Source organism: Solea solea, chromosome 7 (genome assembly GCF_958295425.1).
Source record: "Solea solea chromosome 7, fSolSol10.1, whole genome shotgun sequence".
NCBI lineage: Eukaryota > Metazoa > Chordata > Actinopteri > Pleuronectiformes > Soleidae > Solea > Solea solea.
Genome location: NC_081140.1, coordinates 21,085,155 through 21,104,086, shown reverse-complemented (window position 1 = coordinate 21,104,086; position 18,932 = coordinate 21,085,155). Strand labels below are relative to the sequence as shown.

The 18,932-nt window shown below is 40.2% G+C and overlaps 1 protein-coding gene across 2 annotated transcripts; it reads right to left on the bottom strand.

The window, feature by feature from the left end:
• Positions 1–5,476: 5,476 nt before the first annotated feature.
• zc3h4 (zinc finger CCCH-type containing 4) lies at positions 5,477–18,818 on the bottom strand. 2 transcript variants are annotated; one of them, XM_058633240.1, is made up of 14 exons: positions 18,506–18,818; positions 14,608–14,911; positions 14,365–14,472; positions 14,029–14,233; positions 13,466–13,611; positions 13,086–13,182; positions 12,746–12,876; positions 12,521–12,634; positions 12,039–12,150; positions 11,723–11,832; positions 10,844–11,304; positions 10,089–10,402; positions 9,687–9,935; positions 5,477–9,463 (listed from the first exon to the last, which is right to left on the bottom strand). In XM_058633240.1, the coding sequence occupies exons 1-14, from the start codon at positions 18,583–18,585 to the stop codon at positions 7,782–7,784; spliced, it is 4,113 nt and encodes a 1,370-aa protein (XP_058489223.1). In that variant the 5' UTR covers positions 18,586–18,818; the 3' UTR covers positions 5,477–7,781. The 2 variants fall into 2 exon arrangements, with proteins under 2 accessions (XP_058489223.1, XP_058489224.1); XM_058633241.1 differs by having other exon boundaries at positions 10,089–10,399.
• Positions 18,819–18,932: the final 114 nt, after the last annotated feature.

Genomic DNA, 18,932 nt, shown 5'->3' with positions numbered 1-18,932 from the left:
AATAAAAAAAAGTGTGTCCATTCTTAAACAACACGCAAAAGAGGCAAGTCTAAAATATTGTGCCAATGTCTACTCCAGTGTGTGTTTGTGCGTGTGTTTGCATGTGTGTGTGTTTGGACCCTTGCCAGCCATGGTCAGTTTTAAATTTGTCCTGTGGTTTGGATCAGCCTGCTTCACAACAGGAAGTTAAGACGTTGATGCTGGCATCTCTGGGAACAGAGGATGACGATGCCTGGCGGACAGACATGACATGTTGTATCAACAGCATTTGAAAATCTTCCCTTGCGTGTGTACTCCAGTCTTACTCTGTGGCAACAAAGTGCAGATCTGTGGTGTTTCTGTCCACAGCACTGTACTCACGTAATGCTTTTGATTTGCTCCCAATTCCATAAACACTCACAAACTCCTGACCTGCATTTTCAAGATTGTATGCAATGCTCTGTGTCACCATGAATGCCTGATTGTATAATGAATGAATATGCAGGTGCACAGGTGTTCCTAATAAACTATGTGGTGAAAGTATACACATGTATGCATTAGGCAGCATAAACAGCATGAAGACAAGTGCCACAAACTAATAAAGAGCTCTGAAATAAACCAGATGTTTCATAAACTGAGCTCACATAATCACAGCACAAAAACAAGCTTCACAAGATTAATTTTCATTATCAAAAACCTGCAGAAACAGAAAAAGAGCATTCACACTCATCGACATCTTTATGTACAAGGTTTCCCAGATCAGGGACATACAAACACACCACAATAATGATGTTTGTCAATTCAAGGATTGTCATCATTATGCATAGGAAATAGAGGTGCATGTTTTTTAGCAACCAGACAGACAGGACGGCTGCAGCATGACTGAGAATATAATGTTCCTTTTGCTTTGAACAGGAAAGCAGACCATTGTTTACTTGAAGTGATCCATCACGGAGGAGAAATGGGCTTGTCCCACTCTGGCCAATATGGAGTACAAGGAGGAAAACAGGAGGAGATATGAAGGGAATTTGTTTTGATGAATGCAAGGTCAATGGCCATCAAGCCAGAAGTGAAACACAAGAACGTAAACTACAGTAACCTCAGCACAAACAAACAGATTAGAAAAGAAAAGAAAAGGAAAGTTAAGGAAAAGAAAGAAAAGAAAAGATGTTACATCTTTAACGTCTTTTCTGACATTAACACTGACCTTGTCAGTACCAGTAGTCCTAATGGAGACCAAATCCTGGTTCTAATGAGGCAGGCAATGTTAAGTTTAGGGCTAAGGTTTTATATTGTTAGGGTTAGACATGTTATGTAACTAGTTATAATCAAGGTTAAGGATACTGCTTTGTTTTGACTGTCCAAATGAATGGAAGTCAATGCAGTATGGGCAGAGTAAAAGTATGGGCATTTTTGTGAGGATGAAAAATGTATAATCCATAGGGAGTGAGGACATTTTGGGAAAGAGAGGACATTTTGGCTGGTCCTCATGTTCTGTCACAGCTTAAAGGGCTTTTGGGGGATTAAGACTTGGTTTTTGGTTGGGGTTAGGGTAAGGAGCGAGGGAATGCATTATGTCTATGAATGCTGTGCAAACATGTGTGTGCTTGTGTGTGTGTGTGCATGTGCACGTCCGCCATGGCCTCATGGGAACTACAGTCATTACAATCCCACACTCTTAGCATGACACAGTGCAGGAATACATATTGGTATCATAATTAACAACACACTCTTATAAAAACATACAAACATACTTAATGAAGCATCAGCAGCCTTCATATCACTATAGAAATAGGCCATACAATATCACACAGCATTGGCCCAAATATAAGGTTGTTATGTTTGATTTTATAGTGTGTTGTCTGTCAGTGACTCAAATGTACATGTTGCTGCAGCTAAACTTGAGCAGATGTACTGCAGGGCTTTAATGCAATGATTATGTGTTTCTTTACAATGTGTGTATTATGTTGTAAAATTTCACAAAATGCTAGTTTGACGTGACATTACTGATCTGAGATGTAGATTGACGGCAATGAGAAACACTCACACAGTCAGTCATACATACTTCATTGTGTACACGCAACACACATACACGCACACAAAGAGAGCCACTATATAGGCATGTGGCTGCCACAAAGGCCCCTGTCACATGTTGCACACATAAATACCAACACAGTGATGTCAGTTAGTACATCTCACAACCTCACACTGCTGATCCATTTATCAGAAACTCTACAGTTGAAGGCCACGGTGAACACTGATGAGTCTTTTCTCTATCAGAACATCTCATGGCCAGTAAACCAAGACTTGTGTGTGGCAAAAAAAAACCTAAACAAATAGTTTGTGTAACTGTATAATATGATGAACACCTTTGTCAAACTGTATGTTCCGCATATTTGTAGAGACTTAATTTTCAGCTGATAGGAATTTAAACACTAACCGAACAGCAGGACAAGAGGAAACTCACGGGCAGTTTAGTATAAACAAGAGGAAGAGCTGCGACAAAATTAGATGCTACCCTGTGCGCTTTGGACAAGCTTTTTCTAGGTGCTTCTAAAACTGTCTCACTGACTGAGAGCTTGACTTTAAAGTGAGATGAGTAAATGTAACATTGAAAATGTTTGCATCTCCTTTTACACTCAAGATACACAATAATTAAAATTGCCATGGTCTCTGGCTCATGTCAAAAGGCTCGTCTTTACCTCAAGATAACAACCCCTGTCTGAGGTGGTAATTCTGGTTATAGAGGGAAGCCTCTTGTTTGACTGAAATATGTTGATGTAGGCATAATTTAAAGTACAAAGAAACCTTGATTTATTATTGAACTGTAAATCAATTTGGAAATGTTGCTGTTGACATTCTGTGACACACAAGACCTTCTGATACAACAATCAAGTCATAAAACAGTGATGGCAGGGTTTTATCTGCTGGAAGGTCGCATTCAGCACACACAGTAACTACTAGTCTCCCTAAATATGATGATAAAACAGCAAAGACAGTCAAAATATAGAGCAATGATTCATTTCAACCTAAATACAAGTTCAAGTGTTCACAAGGTTTCCAAAGTTTGGCCTGACAGTTATCTGGAGGTAAATTCACTGTTTTTGAGCTCAACTATCTCCCAACATTATACGACACATTGAATCAGAAGGAAGACTTTATATCTAACAGATGCTGTTATCTGAAATGTTACAATAAGCAGCTCACAGAGACAGACCAGGAGGGCACCAGGAAATGAAAACTGTCACAATAAATTATGTCTGCTTCACTGTGGTGCTGATCATGATGGCTAAATGTTAAGTGCATTTTCATGGTTTTAGTGCATTGTTTTAGAGATTTTGAGCTTTAATATTAATAACCAGATGGAATAATTCTCCCTAACTTTCTTTACCACTGTTGTCATGTGCTCAGTTTGGAACAGCATGTGGGAATTATCTCAGTATTATGACATTTATAAAGCACTGAGTCAGAATAATGAGACAGACAGATACAAACAAGCAGAGAGAGACAAAACACATCTAATGAATGGAAAAGTTTCAGCCCAGCCATCAACATTGGTATTCACAGACAGCGCCCTCCCGAGCACAGACACAGCACTGCAGCTATCAGGCCGTCAATATCCAAATCCCATCCAAAGCCCTCTAAGAGGATCAGATCTTCTATATATAGACACTTACCGCAGATAGTTTCGCTGAACAGGGAGCTAAGCAGATTACTGATAAAAGATAGGGTGAACACACAACTTCACAGAACTCCAGGAAAACAATAGAGGTGAGGCAGTGCAAAAGCACAGTAACATTTCTCACATGTTCATTTTGCCTTTTTTCATAGTACTGTATTTCTTTATTTGACATTAGGGGAGGGCAGGAGGTGAGGGAAGACAGTAGATAAGATGCAACAAGGTCCCACTTGCGGTTTGTTTTGTAAAGTGAGAGTCATATTCAAAACATTAAATGTCCCCTTTACAATTTTTAATTTACTGACTCTCCACCAACAACTCTCCCATCTGCTACACAATCACAGTGAAACTATTGCTCATGTGACACACTTCCATGGTTGCACAGTACAGGAATCCACCTAGCTCAATTATAGGTGGCACCACAATGTGTGTTCATGAGAATAGAGAAATGATTCAGAAAACCTTGCTTCCCAGCTCACTGCTCTGCTGGCCTCAGCTTGCATCAATCTTTAAACACGACTTGCAGATCACACAAGAGTTTCTGCACATCAGCATCTTCACATCAAACACGTTTTAACATGTATCATCATGGTGGTTGGTAGCAGTTTTGACAGTTGAGTAGACCTGAAAAATAAATAGATTTCTAATCCTTTTTGGATTACTTTTAGGACTATATGACCCCAAAATTATAAGACATTTGACAAGTGTCAGTTTTTATTAATTATCCCTATAGAAAGAGCACATCAAACACATTTTGAGTAAACAAATCAAAATTTAGCTAAGGTTTGAAAGTGGTAAAGGAGCGTATTTGATATATTGGCATGTGTATCTCAAGTGCCAGAAACATCCATTAAGGTGGCGGTCTCTAGCTATTTAGTTGATGACCTCAACCTCCTTGTGATTATTCTTCATTCGCATCTAGATTGAATATGTAATAATACACCAAATGATGCACCAAAACTGAGCACTCTGTGAGTTTTAGTTACCTTATCTACAGTGTCTCCTGACCTTAACTCCAGCAGGCATATTTCGATTCTTGACTAAATAAAGCATTAAACAAGTTTTCCCTGCACCCCAATCAAAAAAAATACACACAGTAAGGCGTGTGCAAGTGTGTGTGATCTGTGTGAGACAGAGTGAAAGATAGGAAACCTTTGAGGTACTGGATGAATAGTTTGGCTTCCTGGAGCCAGTGATGCAGGATGGGAGGGGAGCAGGAAGTGACTCACTGCAGGATCGTAGCGAACAAGTGAACAGGCTGCATGCTGCTGGGATGTTGATCCAAATCCAGAGAGGCCAAGCCATGAGCTGCAAAACTACACTCACTGGGGCTAAATATAGTAAGAAACTATGTCAGAAAAACTGACAGCAACACACCAGCAGTAGAAGAATTATAGAATTTAGAATTCAGGGTCAGAGGGAATTTTAAAATAATTTATGATTTAAGTGAAGAAGCAAAACAGTAACAAAGGGGAAAAATGTAGTTACAGACAAGAAAGGTCATTTCAGTGACCACAGTCTCAACCCTAGTGAATGCTCCTGATTTACTTAAGTAGCTTAAAATAAGCTTCCGAGTTTTCTTAGCAACATGCTGTTAGGAAACAGGAAAAATCAACACTAAATATCAGTCATATCCACACTTACAAAGTTGTAACTCTCACAACTCACAGTCCTTACAAGAATAAACAATGGTGACACCTTTGCTAATTTTTCTTGATCAAAAACAAATGTTGGTTTATGGTTAGGTTTATGCCAGTCGAAAGGCCACATGTGGTTCCTTACCCATTCCAGACAAACAAAGAAAATTTGTGTAAATAGTTATAACTGGTTGATCACGAATCAACTTTATTTAAATATTTTGACAACCTTACCTACAGTGTACAGTTAGAAAACTCCACTCCCCAAAGACAGGATACTGGTCAAATGTACATGGCAAGAAAAAGGAACATAGAGAAATTTATAAAACAAAGTCATTAAGGGACAAATGAACAATCGTGTTCACACTTGCTATAGCTGACATTCAGCCATCTAAGAGGATTTCTGATGTCCTGGCAAGAAAGAGCAAATAGTGAATCTTTTGTTAGTTTGGGTCTTTATACACAAAACCAAATTTTAAAAAAATATTCTCCACTCTTTACACTGTTGCAGGCTGCCTGCATCCCACTGAGGTGAATGGTACTTTCATAGTCCTGACATATAAAATTATTCAGTTCAAAAATGATGAATGAGGAAGTATATTTACCCAAGTATATAAAAAAAATAAATTAAAACAATCAACATTTATTCACAAGACAGTTGACGATGATCCTGACAGCTGTTGTACAATCAAACTTCTTAAAGCTCCACTACAGTGAACAACAAGCCTGGCAATGAAATATCTGGCCCATCAGGCAAAATGGGAATAAACATCCTCATCCTCTTTTCAACTCTTTCTGGTATAAGGCATAAACTACTTGGGAAGTTCTGGAGATATAAACGCTCATCTTTAACTATGAACATTACCACCATTAAGTGTGCACATCTTCAACTGTATGTCTGAGAGAGAAAAACATTCTGTTTGTGTTCAGTGCTCAGGCCGATGATAGAGGGATCACCTGTACAGGTCAATGCAAGATTTATGCATTATTAAATTTTTAGGTCCAATTCTATTCTATGATTGTCACCAACCACTAGAGACGAAAGCTGAAAATCGTAATTGATGCTAAGTCTTCATTTTTCTCCATCCTATGTCTCGTAGGATTTCTCTCAATTCTTAAATAAAATCAAGATGATGTTTGAATCGGTGAATCAAAGTTTCCTCTTTTAAACAAGGTGAAATAACTTAAATGTTGAGTGACCAAGGCTGTTCAATTCCAGGCTGAGCCTTCGTGCAACATCACCTTTTTAGCAGAGGACAAAAAAACTCCAGAAATGTTTTAAATGTCCCTTCAACATTGCTGAAGCTATGGCTAACCACCTACCAGCTAAAATGTGCCACTGGAGCAAGACCTGATGATTTGTATCTTGAGTTTGAGCAGCAAAGTCTCTTTTACACGTTTACTACCCCCAAGCAACAGAAGATATCATTTATGAATTGAACCTTCTCAAATTTCACAGATTGATAAAACAAAAGTAAAAGTCACACAAGTATATGATGGAGGGACATGACAGTGGTGTAGAGAAGCAGTACTGAAAGGTCACCGTCACTTTCTACAACAGAGAAAGTGACTGTTTTAGGTAAGACCTAAATATCTGAAATGAAACCGTAATTTATCAGTTGAAGGAGCTATAGACATTAAAATATTGATACAACCCTCAGAGGACACAAACTGACAGTGCAAGTAGAAAAATAAATACTTAGAAAACAAACTGAGCAGAAAATAGATTTAAGTTTAGGTATTTGCAAGAGTTTCAGCAAACAATGTGACATAGCGGGTCATATGGACAAAATATAGGCTTTGTTAAACAAAACTAATGAGCTTCTTAAAGTAATTAAGAACAGTGAAAAGGCAGTGACATAGCAGGAATATGTTTCTGCAACAGGACTTAAGAAGTTCTGTTCCGTGCCATTTTTAATAACGAAACACAAATGAGTATCTTTTTTGAGAAAATCTGACAAAAACAGTAACCTATCCGTTTATCTGTGAAGTGCACTACCAACTTCAATTATCCAACAATGCAGACAAGCACATCAAACTGTTTATAGATTAAAAGATTTACAGAAAGTGAAGCTCAAGACCTGAAGAAAAAAAATGAAAAGAGATATGAATATAAATGTGTTTTTTGCTGCTGTCTGAATATCTTTTCATTAAGCACTGAGATGAAGAGAATATATTTTATTTGTACATCAATAATTTTGTTTAAAATAGAAATTAAGAGATTATTCTTTTAACTCTTCCCATACCCCAAGTCTTTCATAGAATCTGAATCTGCAACACTGGTAAAGTATGTTTGTGTGAGCATTAAACATGTTGCATATCATCAGTTTGTTCACAAAGACTTTGTTAACCAGTTTTGCAGGCCATTGCCTCTGTGTACCTTTCTCTCTTTTTTTTTTTAAACTGATCTGTTCAGTGTTCAAAACTGTTAAAAAAAAGCCAATGTCAACCACATCATGGGCTGTTAGGGTTCTAAGGTCAAGGGGTTACTGACAGAAAGGTGAGGCTGTGGGGTCAAAGCCTTTAAAAACGTCCTTCAATGAGGCATTGTCCTGCTCTGTGGCCACCTGGTCAGGCTGTGCTGGGCTGTTTCCTCCAAAAGGGCTACTGGTCCCACCGGGTATGGTCGCCTGCTTCACCACGCCAAACAAGGAGGACACCGGTAGGTTGTGGACACCTGCAGGGCCCTGGTCTGAAGCTGCTCCAGGAGCACCCTGACCTCCGGCTGCAGTTACACCGGCTGCATTGGGCCCTCCCTGGACTGTTGTGTTAGGAGAGGGGGCAGGTTTGGGTCGGGGCCTATTATAACTGTTGTATCGATCTGTCCCTTGTTCTCCACTTTTCTCTGGCTCTGGTTGGTCCAGGGCAGACTTCCGAACAAACAGAGGCTCCTTGGACTTGGGTTTACTTGTTGTGGGTTCACTGACTTTAGACTCTGTGCTGGTTGAGTTGGGGGAATTGTTAGAGCCACCACTAGTACCAGGACTGCCTGGTTTGTTAGTCCTAGGGTCATACAGACTGATGCTGCTCAGTACACTGGCTCCCCCTTGTGTGCCAGCTCCCACACCACGTCCTGCCCCACCTGCAGAAAGCAGTCTTGGATCATAGGGGGCAGTAGTATGAGGGGGTGAGCTAGATGTTGTTGTTGGAGTTGAAGATGAGACGGGAGGTGGTGCAGGCTCTGATGGTTGCTTCAGAGCCGACTTCTGTGGCTGGAGACGGGGGTCAGTTGGGACTTTACGAGCCACACGGGGGTCAGCTGGTTTTTCTGCAGGGGCAGGAGGCACGACGGGAGTTGGACCCAGCATTGTCATGGGGGGAGTAGATGTTGGTAAAAGAGGAGGGGAGGGGGTCTGGGATGGGCTGGAGTTAACAGTTTTCAAAATGCGAGACAGCAGCTCAAAGTCTGGGAGAGAGGAAGTGGAGGAGGAGGGAGCAGGTGGGTCCAAGGAGGGAGGAGACTGTACAGGAGGTGAAAGAGGGAGTGATGTGTGGTGCTGCTGCTGAGCACGGGAGAGACGTGGGTCTAGAGAAGAAACAGGAGGGATGCCTGGAGGGAGAGGAAGGAGGTCTTGCTTAGGGATAGGGAGTGGGAGGAGATCTTCAGGGGACCAGGTGATAGTTTTAGCAAAAGCCGGCATGTGGAGAACAATATCCTTCTTAATGTGGCTAAACTGCTGAAGCTGAGACCGTGGGTCTCTCAGTGCCATGCCCATGAGTGGATCCAAAGGAATTGGTACTGGCTTATCCCGTAGAACTCGCTCTGTCTCCTCTTCATCTGCTGCTGGGGCTGTAAGTGGCGGGGGTTTGTAGACCAGAGGAGTTTCTGTCTTCGTGGCAGGAGGTGAATGGGATGTGGATCCAGCCGAGGCAGCAGCAGCTAGTCGAGCTAACCTGGGATCTGCAGGTGGTCCAGAGGAGGACGGAGTGGACAAGTCAGAGACTTGGGCTGACTCTGTGGTACGTGCCAGGCGTGGGTCCCTTATCAAGCGGGGGTCAGCTGGGCGAGGTGTAGGATTGGCAGCAGAGGCTTTCTGTAGCCGTGGGTCGCTCGGAGGGCCATCAGGTTTTTGAGGAGCCTGGGTCTGCTGACGGAGTGTCTTTAAGATTGAGGTCACACTACCACCACCATCTTCATCCTCACTAGAATACCAATTCCCTGAATCACCTAGAAAAGGACGACATGTTTGGGTCAACTGCATTCACAAAATCAACAGCAGATAATTCAAGTAACTTGGGGGTTGGGGCTATATGTATATTAATAGTGTACACATTCCACAGTGAGCAGTATTTTTCTATTTCTCCTAAAGACGATGGGATCTGAGCAATACAACTAAAACAATGTATTTTAAGACATCAACATTAAACACAAAGGCCTGCTTTTCTTTTACCTTCAGCCTCTCTACTCTTCTCTGCTCCTCCCTCAGCCATTCTGCGAGCTCTTTCCTCTTCTTCCTGCTGCTTCTGTTGTATTCTCATGAACAGGACACGTTGTGCCGGAGGCAGGAAGTCAGGTACAGAAATCCCTCCCTGATTGGCTAAGGCTCCATTGGAAGAGCCTTCTTGACCACCTGATTGATTAATAAATTTTCCTGCTCCTCCTCTTTCATCCATGCCAGCAAAACCTTGATAGTTGTCACCTAAGACAGAACAGTGGTTGCACTTATTAGAAGAAAAACAGTGACTGCCATCACCTGAAGAATATTATTCAAAATAATTCAAATAAATATCAAAATAAAACAAAAATCAAAATAATTATTCAAAATTAACTGTGTTCAATATGAGTTAATCACCTTCTTGAACCACACCTTCCATATTCATACCCCCCTGCTGATTGAAGAAGTTATTATTGTAGAAATTTCCTCCACCCTGAGGTGGACATGGTGGCATAGGGCCTCCATGTGGAGGAGCATCACCAGATGGATATCCTCCCATCATGGGAGGTCCACCAGGGCCCATGTTTGGGGGGCCCTGATTCATCCCAAGGTTGGGGCCCATGTCTGGAGACATCATGCCTGGAGGGGAAGGGAAGTGGGTTGAGGTGGTGCCAGGGGCTCCTTGGGGTCCAGGTGCAGTCTGACCCTGGTTACCATTGGGAGTCTGGCTTCTGATACAAGACGGACAATAGGAGATGGGGGGGGGGGGGGGGGTAGTGACATAATCACAGAATAAACAATCACAATCAACAAACAACAAACATATTGGACTTTGTGTTCCATGAATTGTTATTTAAAAATGAGCAGTGCTATAAATATGTGTAATTTACATTGAAAGGAATACATGCCTGAAACTCTAACATGAATTGACAATGTACTATATATAAACTTCATAGCAATCATTTAACTGATGTGAAGACATGATCAAAGCAGCTGCCATTCTTAGTGACAGAGCAACCTAAAAATGTTCAGAGCCTTCTTTTTAAGGCAAAGGGTAAATGATTTCTTTAGTAATCTACAAACAACTCGGATCCAATTTTATCAAACAAGTAAGCTTTCTATAAATGTGAATATAAACATTAAATCTTCATGATCATTTTTGTATCTCTTACCTGACAGCCAGTTTCTGAGCCAGCTGTCCTGTTGGCTGAACTTTGATCTCAAACAAAGAGGGGATTTTCTTCCCTGCACCACCACCCCCTGCAGAACAAGGAGGTGGGGGGCCCATGTGGGGAGGAGGAATATTGGGATTTGGTGGCCCGCCTTGGAAGGGACTTCCATCAGGGCCAATTACAGGAGGACCAGCACAGGGATTAGGCACAGGAACCGGTCCTGGTCCAGGGGGTCCTTTGCTGGTAATGGAAACCTGGTCAGGAGGACCCCCAAATTCACCTGGTGGAGGCCCACCAAAATCCCCAGTCCCTGTGTTGGCATCCACAGGAACAGGCCGTGGAGGGGTGGGGAGGAGGCCAACTCCAGGAGGTGGTTTAGGAAGAGGATTGATTCCCTGCTTTTTCAGTTCCTCTACCTCCTTCTCATCCTCAGCTCCAGCCTCTGCATCCTCAGCCAGCATCTAGACATTTCAACAATATTTATTTGATTTATTCAAATTAAATCAAGTATATAAATATATTTGAAATATCTAAATTTGACAGTTGATATTCAAGATCATGTCATAAGCATATTTGACATGGGTATGTGTACCAAAGATGTTGGGTGCGAGTTCTCCAAAGGTTTTGATGGTATTATGTTGCACATATTTTTGCAACTATGTACCTGCAGTGTCTAAGAGAAAACTGGCCGAGCACATACTTCAGATATCTTTTAGAGGGGTTTTTGTAAAGTGATTAACTTATAATTTATCTTATGTAATACTTGTGTAAATAAAATGAGTTACAATGATTTAAAAAAAAAATTCAATGTATGTGATGACTACTATATGCATTGTATAAACATGGCTTTAAGATTAGGTCACTTTCCCAGGACCTTACCTTGTTAAGCAGCTCCTGAGTGTCATCATTAAGGGGTTCATGTGAAAACATACATTCATCCCCATTGACACAGTTACCTGTGGTATGGAATAGCTTACAGGGGAATTCACGTAACATGGGAGTCAAGGAGAAACAAAAACAGCAAAAAGATTCATGCAAACAGTATTATTACAGTTAAAAAGAAAAATAATACTTTGTCACCTTTGTTTAACCACCTCTATTCAGAGGGACACTTTGAATTCAACTGCATGAAAAAACTATTTACTCAGAATTGCCTTCTATTAATATTCACTCTGTGGTTAATAGTGAAGGATATCATGCATGTAAGGACAGTGGTCAGCCCGTGCACAGAATCCAGTGATGTAGAACTTGCATAGCTCTTTCTTCTTTGGCAGCTCTACATCGTGGCTGAAGTTGCAGTGGTCACCCTGGTGGTAAAAAAAAAGGTCATGATGAAATCGGAATTTCAAAGGACTTTGAGAGATCAGTTTGGATTACCTGTGGACACTGTTTTAATTTTAATATAGTAAGCACAGTACATATCTAACCAAATTGTTTTGCAAATATTTTGTGATCAACTGAAAACATGTGTTGAATAATTGATAATTTCAGCAAAAGCTCAGCATCTTTGAGAAGATTGTATATACTTTAAATATTAGATGCAAAAAAATAATATATATTTATATATATAAAAAATATTAAAATGAATAATAACATTATAATTAAGAAATAAGTAGGCAGCAAACTAAAACCACAAAATGTTCTCAGTCATCAACCCCAAACATAATGTGATCTTACCCAGGTACATCTCCCTTCAATGTAGTACTTGCAGATGGCCTTTCCTTTCTTATCCTGGTGTTTTTCATTGTGATTCCTCCTTCCGATTCCTGGACCGTCACCTCCAACTCCATCCTAAAATACAAAAACAGACACGTTCAAATTTAACATACTTTGGAGCATGTAGTGTGTTTTAAAATCAGAGTTGGGACAATTTGAGCAGAACAACAACCATACCAGCCTTACCCCATTGTCCATGTCATTGTCATCGTCATTCCCCATATCACCTCTTCCTCTCCCTCTGTTTCGACCCTTTCCTCCTCTGATCATACCACGCCCACCTTTACCTCTGCCTCGACCGCGGCCTCCTTTAATTCCTGGAGCAAAAGGTAAAGACAGAGTTCGATATTGAATTTGTAGGCAAAGACAGACAGGTCAGCACTGTCACACAAGTGAGTTGCCAGCTATTCAATATGTGCATAACCATCACAGCCAATGTGTCCTCAAAAAGAGCAATAGTAATTTCACCAAGAGAGATAGATAAACTAGGCACACAAACCTGGACAACCACAAGATTCAAACTCACCTCTGCCTCTGTCTTTAGACCTCTTATAATGAGTGAGATCTTTTGAGTAGTCATCGTAATCCTCATCTCCCATGTTTTCATAGTCCTCATCTCCATACTGTAAGGACAAATTTAACAGCTGTCACTTAATTGACTCCTTCAGTAGTTTGGTGATAACCTAAACTATTTGACATATAATTCCATTAATGAGAAAATCTACCATCAAAAGTATTGATTTGTTAGTGGCAAACAGTGATTGTCTGTGTTTGTCAACTTCGGCTTCCTTTTAAATAATTTTTTTACAACTGTAATTGCACAAAACAAAACAGAGGAACAACTTATTCCCAGGAGTGTGGCCAAAGCAAACACACACTGAATATAAACTGATTTCTAAACCTAACCTCAAAGTCATCTACATAGCCATCTCCGTCTTCATTGTCTCCTCCCATCTTTCCACCTCGTCCTCTTCCTCTGCTTCCTCCTCTACCCCTCCTTCCTCCCCTCATTCCTCCTCGGCCTCTCAGGCATTTCATACGACCTCTGCCCCCTAAAGAAATGCAGACAAAGAGAGAAATGAAACAAGAGTTAAGAGGCATTTAAGGGATATTGGCAGTATATCTATGGAATTTTGGAGTGATAAGTTTGGACAAATAAGCTCCATTATCTGAGAACAACATAGCAGATAAAACTGTGTTGCAAGTGAAAAAGCACACAGTGACACATCTTGTCACACTTTCAAAAGCCTTAAGGTCAATGAAGACTTCTAAATAACTTTTTAAAAGTTAACTAGTAGTACAAGTAAAACCTCAATGTTTTTAGAAACTTTAGAAATTAGAGATTTTCACTATATCAGGCCTTAAATGTCAGTCTGCCACCAGCGATATCCTAGTTTAGGTGTCATATTCACTACCTTTAATTTAATAACAGTCAGGTAACAGTTTTAACCAGACAGTCAAGGACGCACCTCGTCCGCCCCGGCCACCTCCTCCCTCCTTCGCCTTGCGGTACTGATTGAGCTCCTTTGTGAAGTCGTCATAGTCTTCCTCCACCATGTCCTCTTCTTCCTCTCCCTCGAAATTTTCCTCTTCATAATCTTCATAGCCTCCATAGCTCTGCTTATCCATCTTCATATAGCTGCCTTTCTTTGAGCCACTGTAGCCTGCATGTGACTAGAGATGGTTAAAAATATTTGGTTTTCACTTGAGAATATTTTAATATCAACAAATCAAGTATGTTACAATACCTTTATTCAAAAATCCAATCTAGTTAAACAAGAATGAAAATGCTTGCTTTAACTTACAGGAGGGGGGTACTGAGGACTGTACTCTCTGTATTTTCTCTTCTCACTGGGACTGTAGTCAGAGTCCTCACTGAAGTCAGAGTGGTCATCATCAGAGGATGCATGACGCTGGAAGAAAGACAGTGAAACAGATTTGCAGAGAAATTTAAGATAAAGACAGCTGTTAATTTTTTTTTAAAATAAAGATGGGACTGTGCAGAACTGAAAGGGTCTTTTGAGTTCTGTAGTTGTTACAATTCTCACTTTGTGTTTGGATTTGCGTTTTTTCTTGGCTCTCCTCTTCTCCCTTTCTCGCTCCTTTTCTTTCTTCCTCTTCCTCTTCCGACGATGGGATCTTTCTTCATCAGAACCGCTGCTGGCATGGCGCTCCTTACTTCGAGGAGGCCTCTCCCCAGCCCCTTCCCCTCCTGCCTCATCACCTCCACATGCTTCATCACCCCCCTCTTTGGCACCTCCTGCTGCAGATGCATCCCCACCGATATCCTCCTCCACCATTTCTCCTCCATCATCTTCCAACTCGCCTTCTTCCAGTTCTCCATCCTCTGGCCTAGAAGTGGAGAAAATACATATGGAAGAATGTTATGTATTTTGGCTTCTTGTGGGCTGTTGCGGTTTCTAACCAGCCATTTGCCAGCACATTTGTACGATATAAATGTTTAAGTAGCAGTAGATGTATAATAAAAATAAAAACAATTACAAAATAAAATCACTGTGTTTTCAGTGGCAACATATTCATTTGTCAGAAACCAAGTACAGAGGATTGGTAGCAACCACAAATCAGTCTTTTTTTTTTACTGTAGAATAATTTCCCCAAAAATTTTCACCAACATTTTATGAGTTGAGCAGTTTATGTATCCAACATATATACATACACACACACACATAATTAATTAACTAATCCAGGTGGAAAATTCTATCTTAAAGATGTTGTGAAATAATAGCTTGTGAGGTCAATAGTAACAAAAAGGTTGACTCGATCGTGTGCCGTAGATAAAAGTTATAAAATTGGCCTTAGACTACTAGACTGACATCCTAATAACACTTATTGCTTTCTGTCATGGCTATTTCTGACACTGAACAGACCACAGGATAGTGTATTGAAAACATCTGACACAATTTTGAAAGGACAAATGTTTCTGTAAATTTAAAAACTGAGAGCCATGAATCCATAGCAAAAAGGCATGAAATTTACAACTGTAATTTTGTGCATGCCTGTAATTCTGCCAGGTGGTTTTACAATGAACTCCCAAATCACCACTTGATCTTTTCATTGCCTCAAAAACTGCACCAAAAATCCCTCAGAGAACCAAGCAATACCCTAGAACTAGCCACTCATCATGTAACCAAGGTAAAGCCTGCACCAAATGTCATGCACAACTGAAAAGCACTTTAACATTAACTTCACGGTACTGTGGTCATATTTTAAAACCTCAGCTGACTATGCTACCTTCAATAGATCTGTGCTGTTCACTGAACAGAGCAAAGCCCTCACATGCAGACCAAACCATGAGATCTTAATTGATATGGATCACAAGCTGACCTCTTCCTGCAGAGTTTAAATTAAAACTTACAATTTCTATGTCATTCCTAGTAGCATGCTCTGTAATGTCAGCACTATCCAGCTACAGCTGAACTAGACACATACACAAAAAACACTTGGTGTGTACACATTCTTGTATTGGCCATTATTTTGGAATTCATTTTCATGGGTCAAAATGAACTGATATATCTCAAGTGACTTGCAAAGTCGACCTCTTTTAAGACAAAATGTGAGCTCAGCTGCACTTAACTTGTAATAATTAGTCTTAATGACGTGTGGGTTGTCAGTGTGACACAAGCTAAATGTTTGTCAGAAAAGCAGTAAACACTACTGTGATCAATTAAGAAAAGAGCCACCAGTAAATGCTAGTCAAGAGCTATTGTCATAAATGAAATGCACAGTAAACATCAATTTCTCATAAAATACAGACTTTGCAAAATCATTATATAGTAGCCAAAATGTGTTCAATAAAACTGTTCAAATATTTATCTGACAATAAGGCCAAATCTATCAAGTATCTGTTTCAAGAAAGCCTTTGCAGAGTGAAGATCTAAATTAGCTTTTAGTTAAACAAATGTATTCAACTTATTTTTGAAGCCCTAAAACAGGGGTAAAAAGCCTTTAGTTGCTCCTTGTAAAAAAATCCAAAATGGAATTTAAGGTTTGCTCCATTGTTCCTTAAACAGTAAGCAAGTTACAATGAGCATTTTTATATATATACATTTTTTTCTAAAAGGTTCTATACAAAACACTGTACTAATACCAACAACCCTAAGGTTTCTCAGGTTATTTGCCCAGCACCAGCCATCAGATTTAAATCCAAAGTCCATCAACTCAGAGAACCATCTTAACATATCTTTTTCTCCCTCCTGATAGTGTATTGAGAATATAAAGTTGCTGGGGTTCACTATGAGAAGGATCTAATGGCTTCAGTCCTGACATGACATTTAGCGCCCATCAATTGGAGTCAACCATGGAGAAAACGCTACAAAAATAACAAGTGAGGCCAACTGTGCATGTAAGAGTTACTACTGAAATCTACCAACACAAAAGTAGATTTAATAGACCAGCAGAGGAAAAACAGTCACTATTACCTTAACAAGTCATTGATTAGACTCCAGACAAGTAACATGCTAGACAATTGAATGTACTACTAGCCTGTGCTCTATTGATAATCCATGGAAAGTTTCAGATCAATAGCTACACCACACTGAAATATCTAAGCACATCACACTAACAAGCAACTGAGAACTTCAACAGAGCACAAGATTATCTCTGAAGATGACTGCATCAGAGGATTTACCATGCATTAAGAACCAAGCGGATGCTCCCTAACTGAACTTTAAATGCAAAGGGCCATTATTAAAATGGGGAATACTTACTGTGACAGGTTTTCTCCACATTTTGCACTCAAAACCATTGAACAGTTTTTTGCCTAGCTTTTAAGGGCCACTGCTGCGTTTGTGGGACTTGGAAGAGGGGTCAACTGGATTACACATAGCAAATTTGCCAACTGGGGACTGGAAGAGGGGAACTTTGTGTTTGGCTTGAAACACTTCTTGAATGCTTTGCAGACGTTTTACACATTTTGGGGGACTTTTGTGGATGTTTGGGACGAATCAGTATGGGCACGTCTGAAAATAAAAGTGATATATTATACAGTTTCACAAGACCAACAAACAATCCAAACACGTTTTAAATGCTATATTTTGTTATTTTACCAGCGATCTGTCTGGTTCGATAAATCATACAAATTATTTTGAAACTGCAGCAGAACATTTCCTAACTGAAAAAAAATCCAGGAGTCTAAATGGGTCAGAAAGTTTACGATTACATAGGCGACTCCTGTAAAAATATCAAGTGCGTAGATTAGTGGAGCGACACGCTGTGCAAGAACACCGTTTACGTCAAAATCAACGAATCAAATCGGCTTTAATGTTCAGTTAAAATACTATAGTGACTGTTACTGCTGTGATGCGTAATACTGTACATTCGACAATGCGACGGGTATCAAAAGAATGACATTAAGAAAGCCATTGTCATTAGCTTAGCATCCTTATCTCTTGCCAAATATGTTCGACATCTTAGCTAACAGGCTAAAGTTGATACGTTAGCCTGAAATAGGCCCACCGTTAGCAAATTAGCAAAATGCGATCGCTTGGATTTGTTGAAACTGTGTTTTTATTGTAATTGTCACCACATAAAACTGAGTTAGCATCATTTAACCGAACAATTGTTAAAGGAATGGGCAAGTATTTAGGCAATACTTTGTGACCATCGAGTTGGCGAATATGGCGGAAAGTATAATTGATCAAATGTGTCGGTCGTCATTTTTTTTCTTCAGACAAGATGACTCGAGTCGATAGTGATGTTGTGCTAAAACACGGGGAATAACATTATTCCAGGTGCTATTTGGCCTCCCAGTTGGCGTTGTCGTGTCAACATGGCGTTCTTTACCTCTGCACTCGTTTTCCAGAACAGGCGAATTAAAATCCCTCTGACAGAAAAAAAAAAAAAAAAAAAAAGAAACCTCTGGCTTTTGTGTAAAAGCACAGGACAAATAAATAATTTCATATAAATATGATTGTAGAATTACTCGACCTTTCGTCAGTCAGGAGACTGGTGTGTTCGTGGTTGGTAGTTGGGGAGTTTGGATGGACAGTCATGCTTTCCACAGCCATTTCCTCTAGCTACATTGAGGTGCAAAAAATTACAACTCGACGCTGAAATCTACTGGCTTATGCGTCACTTCACTAGGATCTACTTGTTTTGGATTTTAGGAAAAGGTTCAGTTCATAGTAGGCAATTCTCCACAACAGTTGTAATGGAAATATGATGAAATTGAATCCTGTTGTTGTCCGTCCTACTGTAGCGCTGTGAAATGACGACTGATGAACATAAAATGGCCGCCTGTCTTCTCCACTGAGAAAGGGGGAGGGCTTCTCCGAAAGCGCCATCGGTACGAACGACGTTTACACGCGTCCGACGGAAATTGCCGAATGTGAAAAATATGGGGTAACAACAGCCC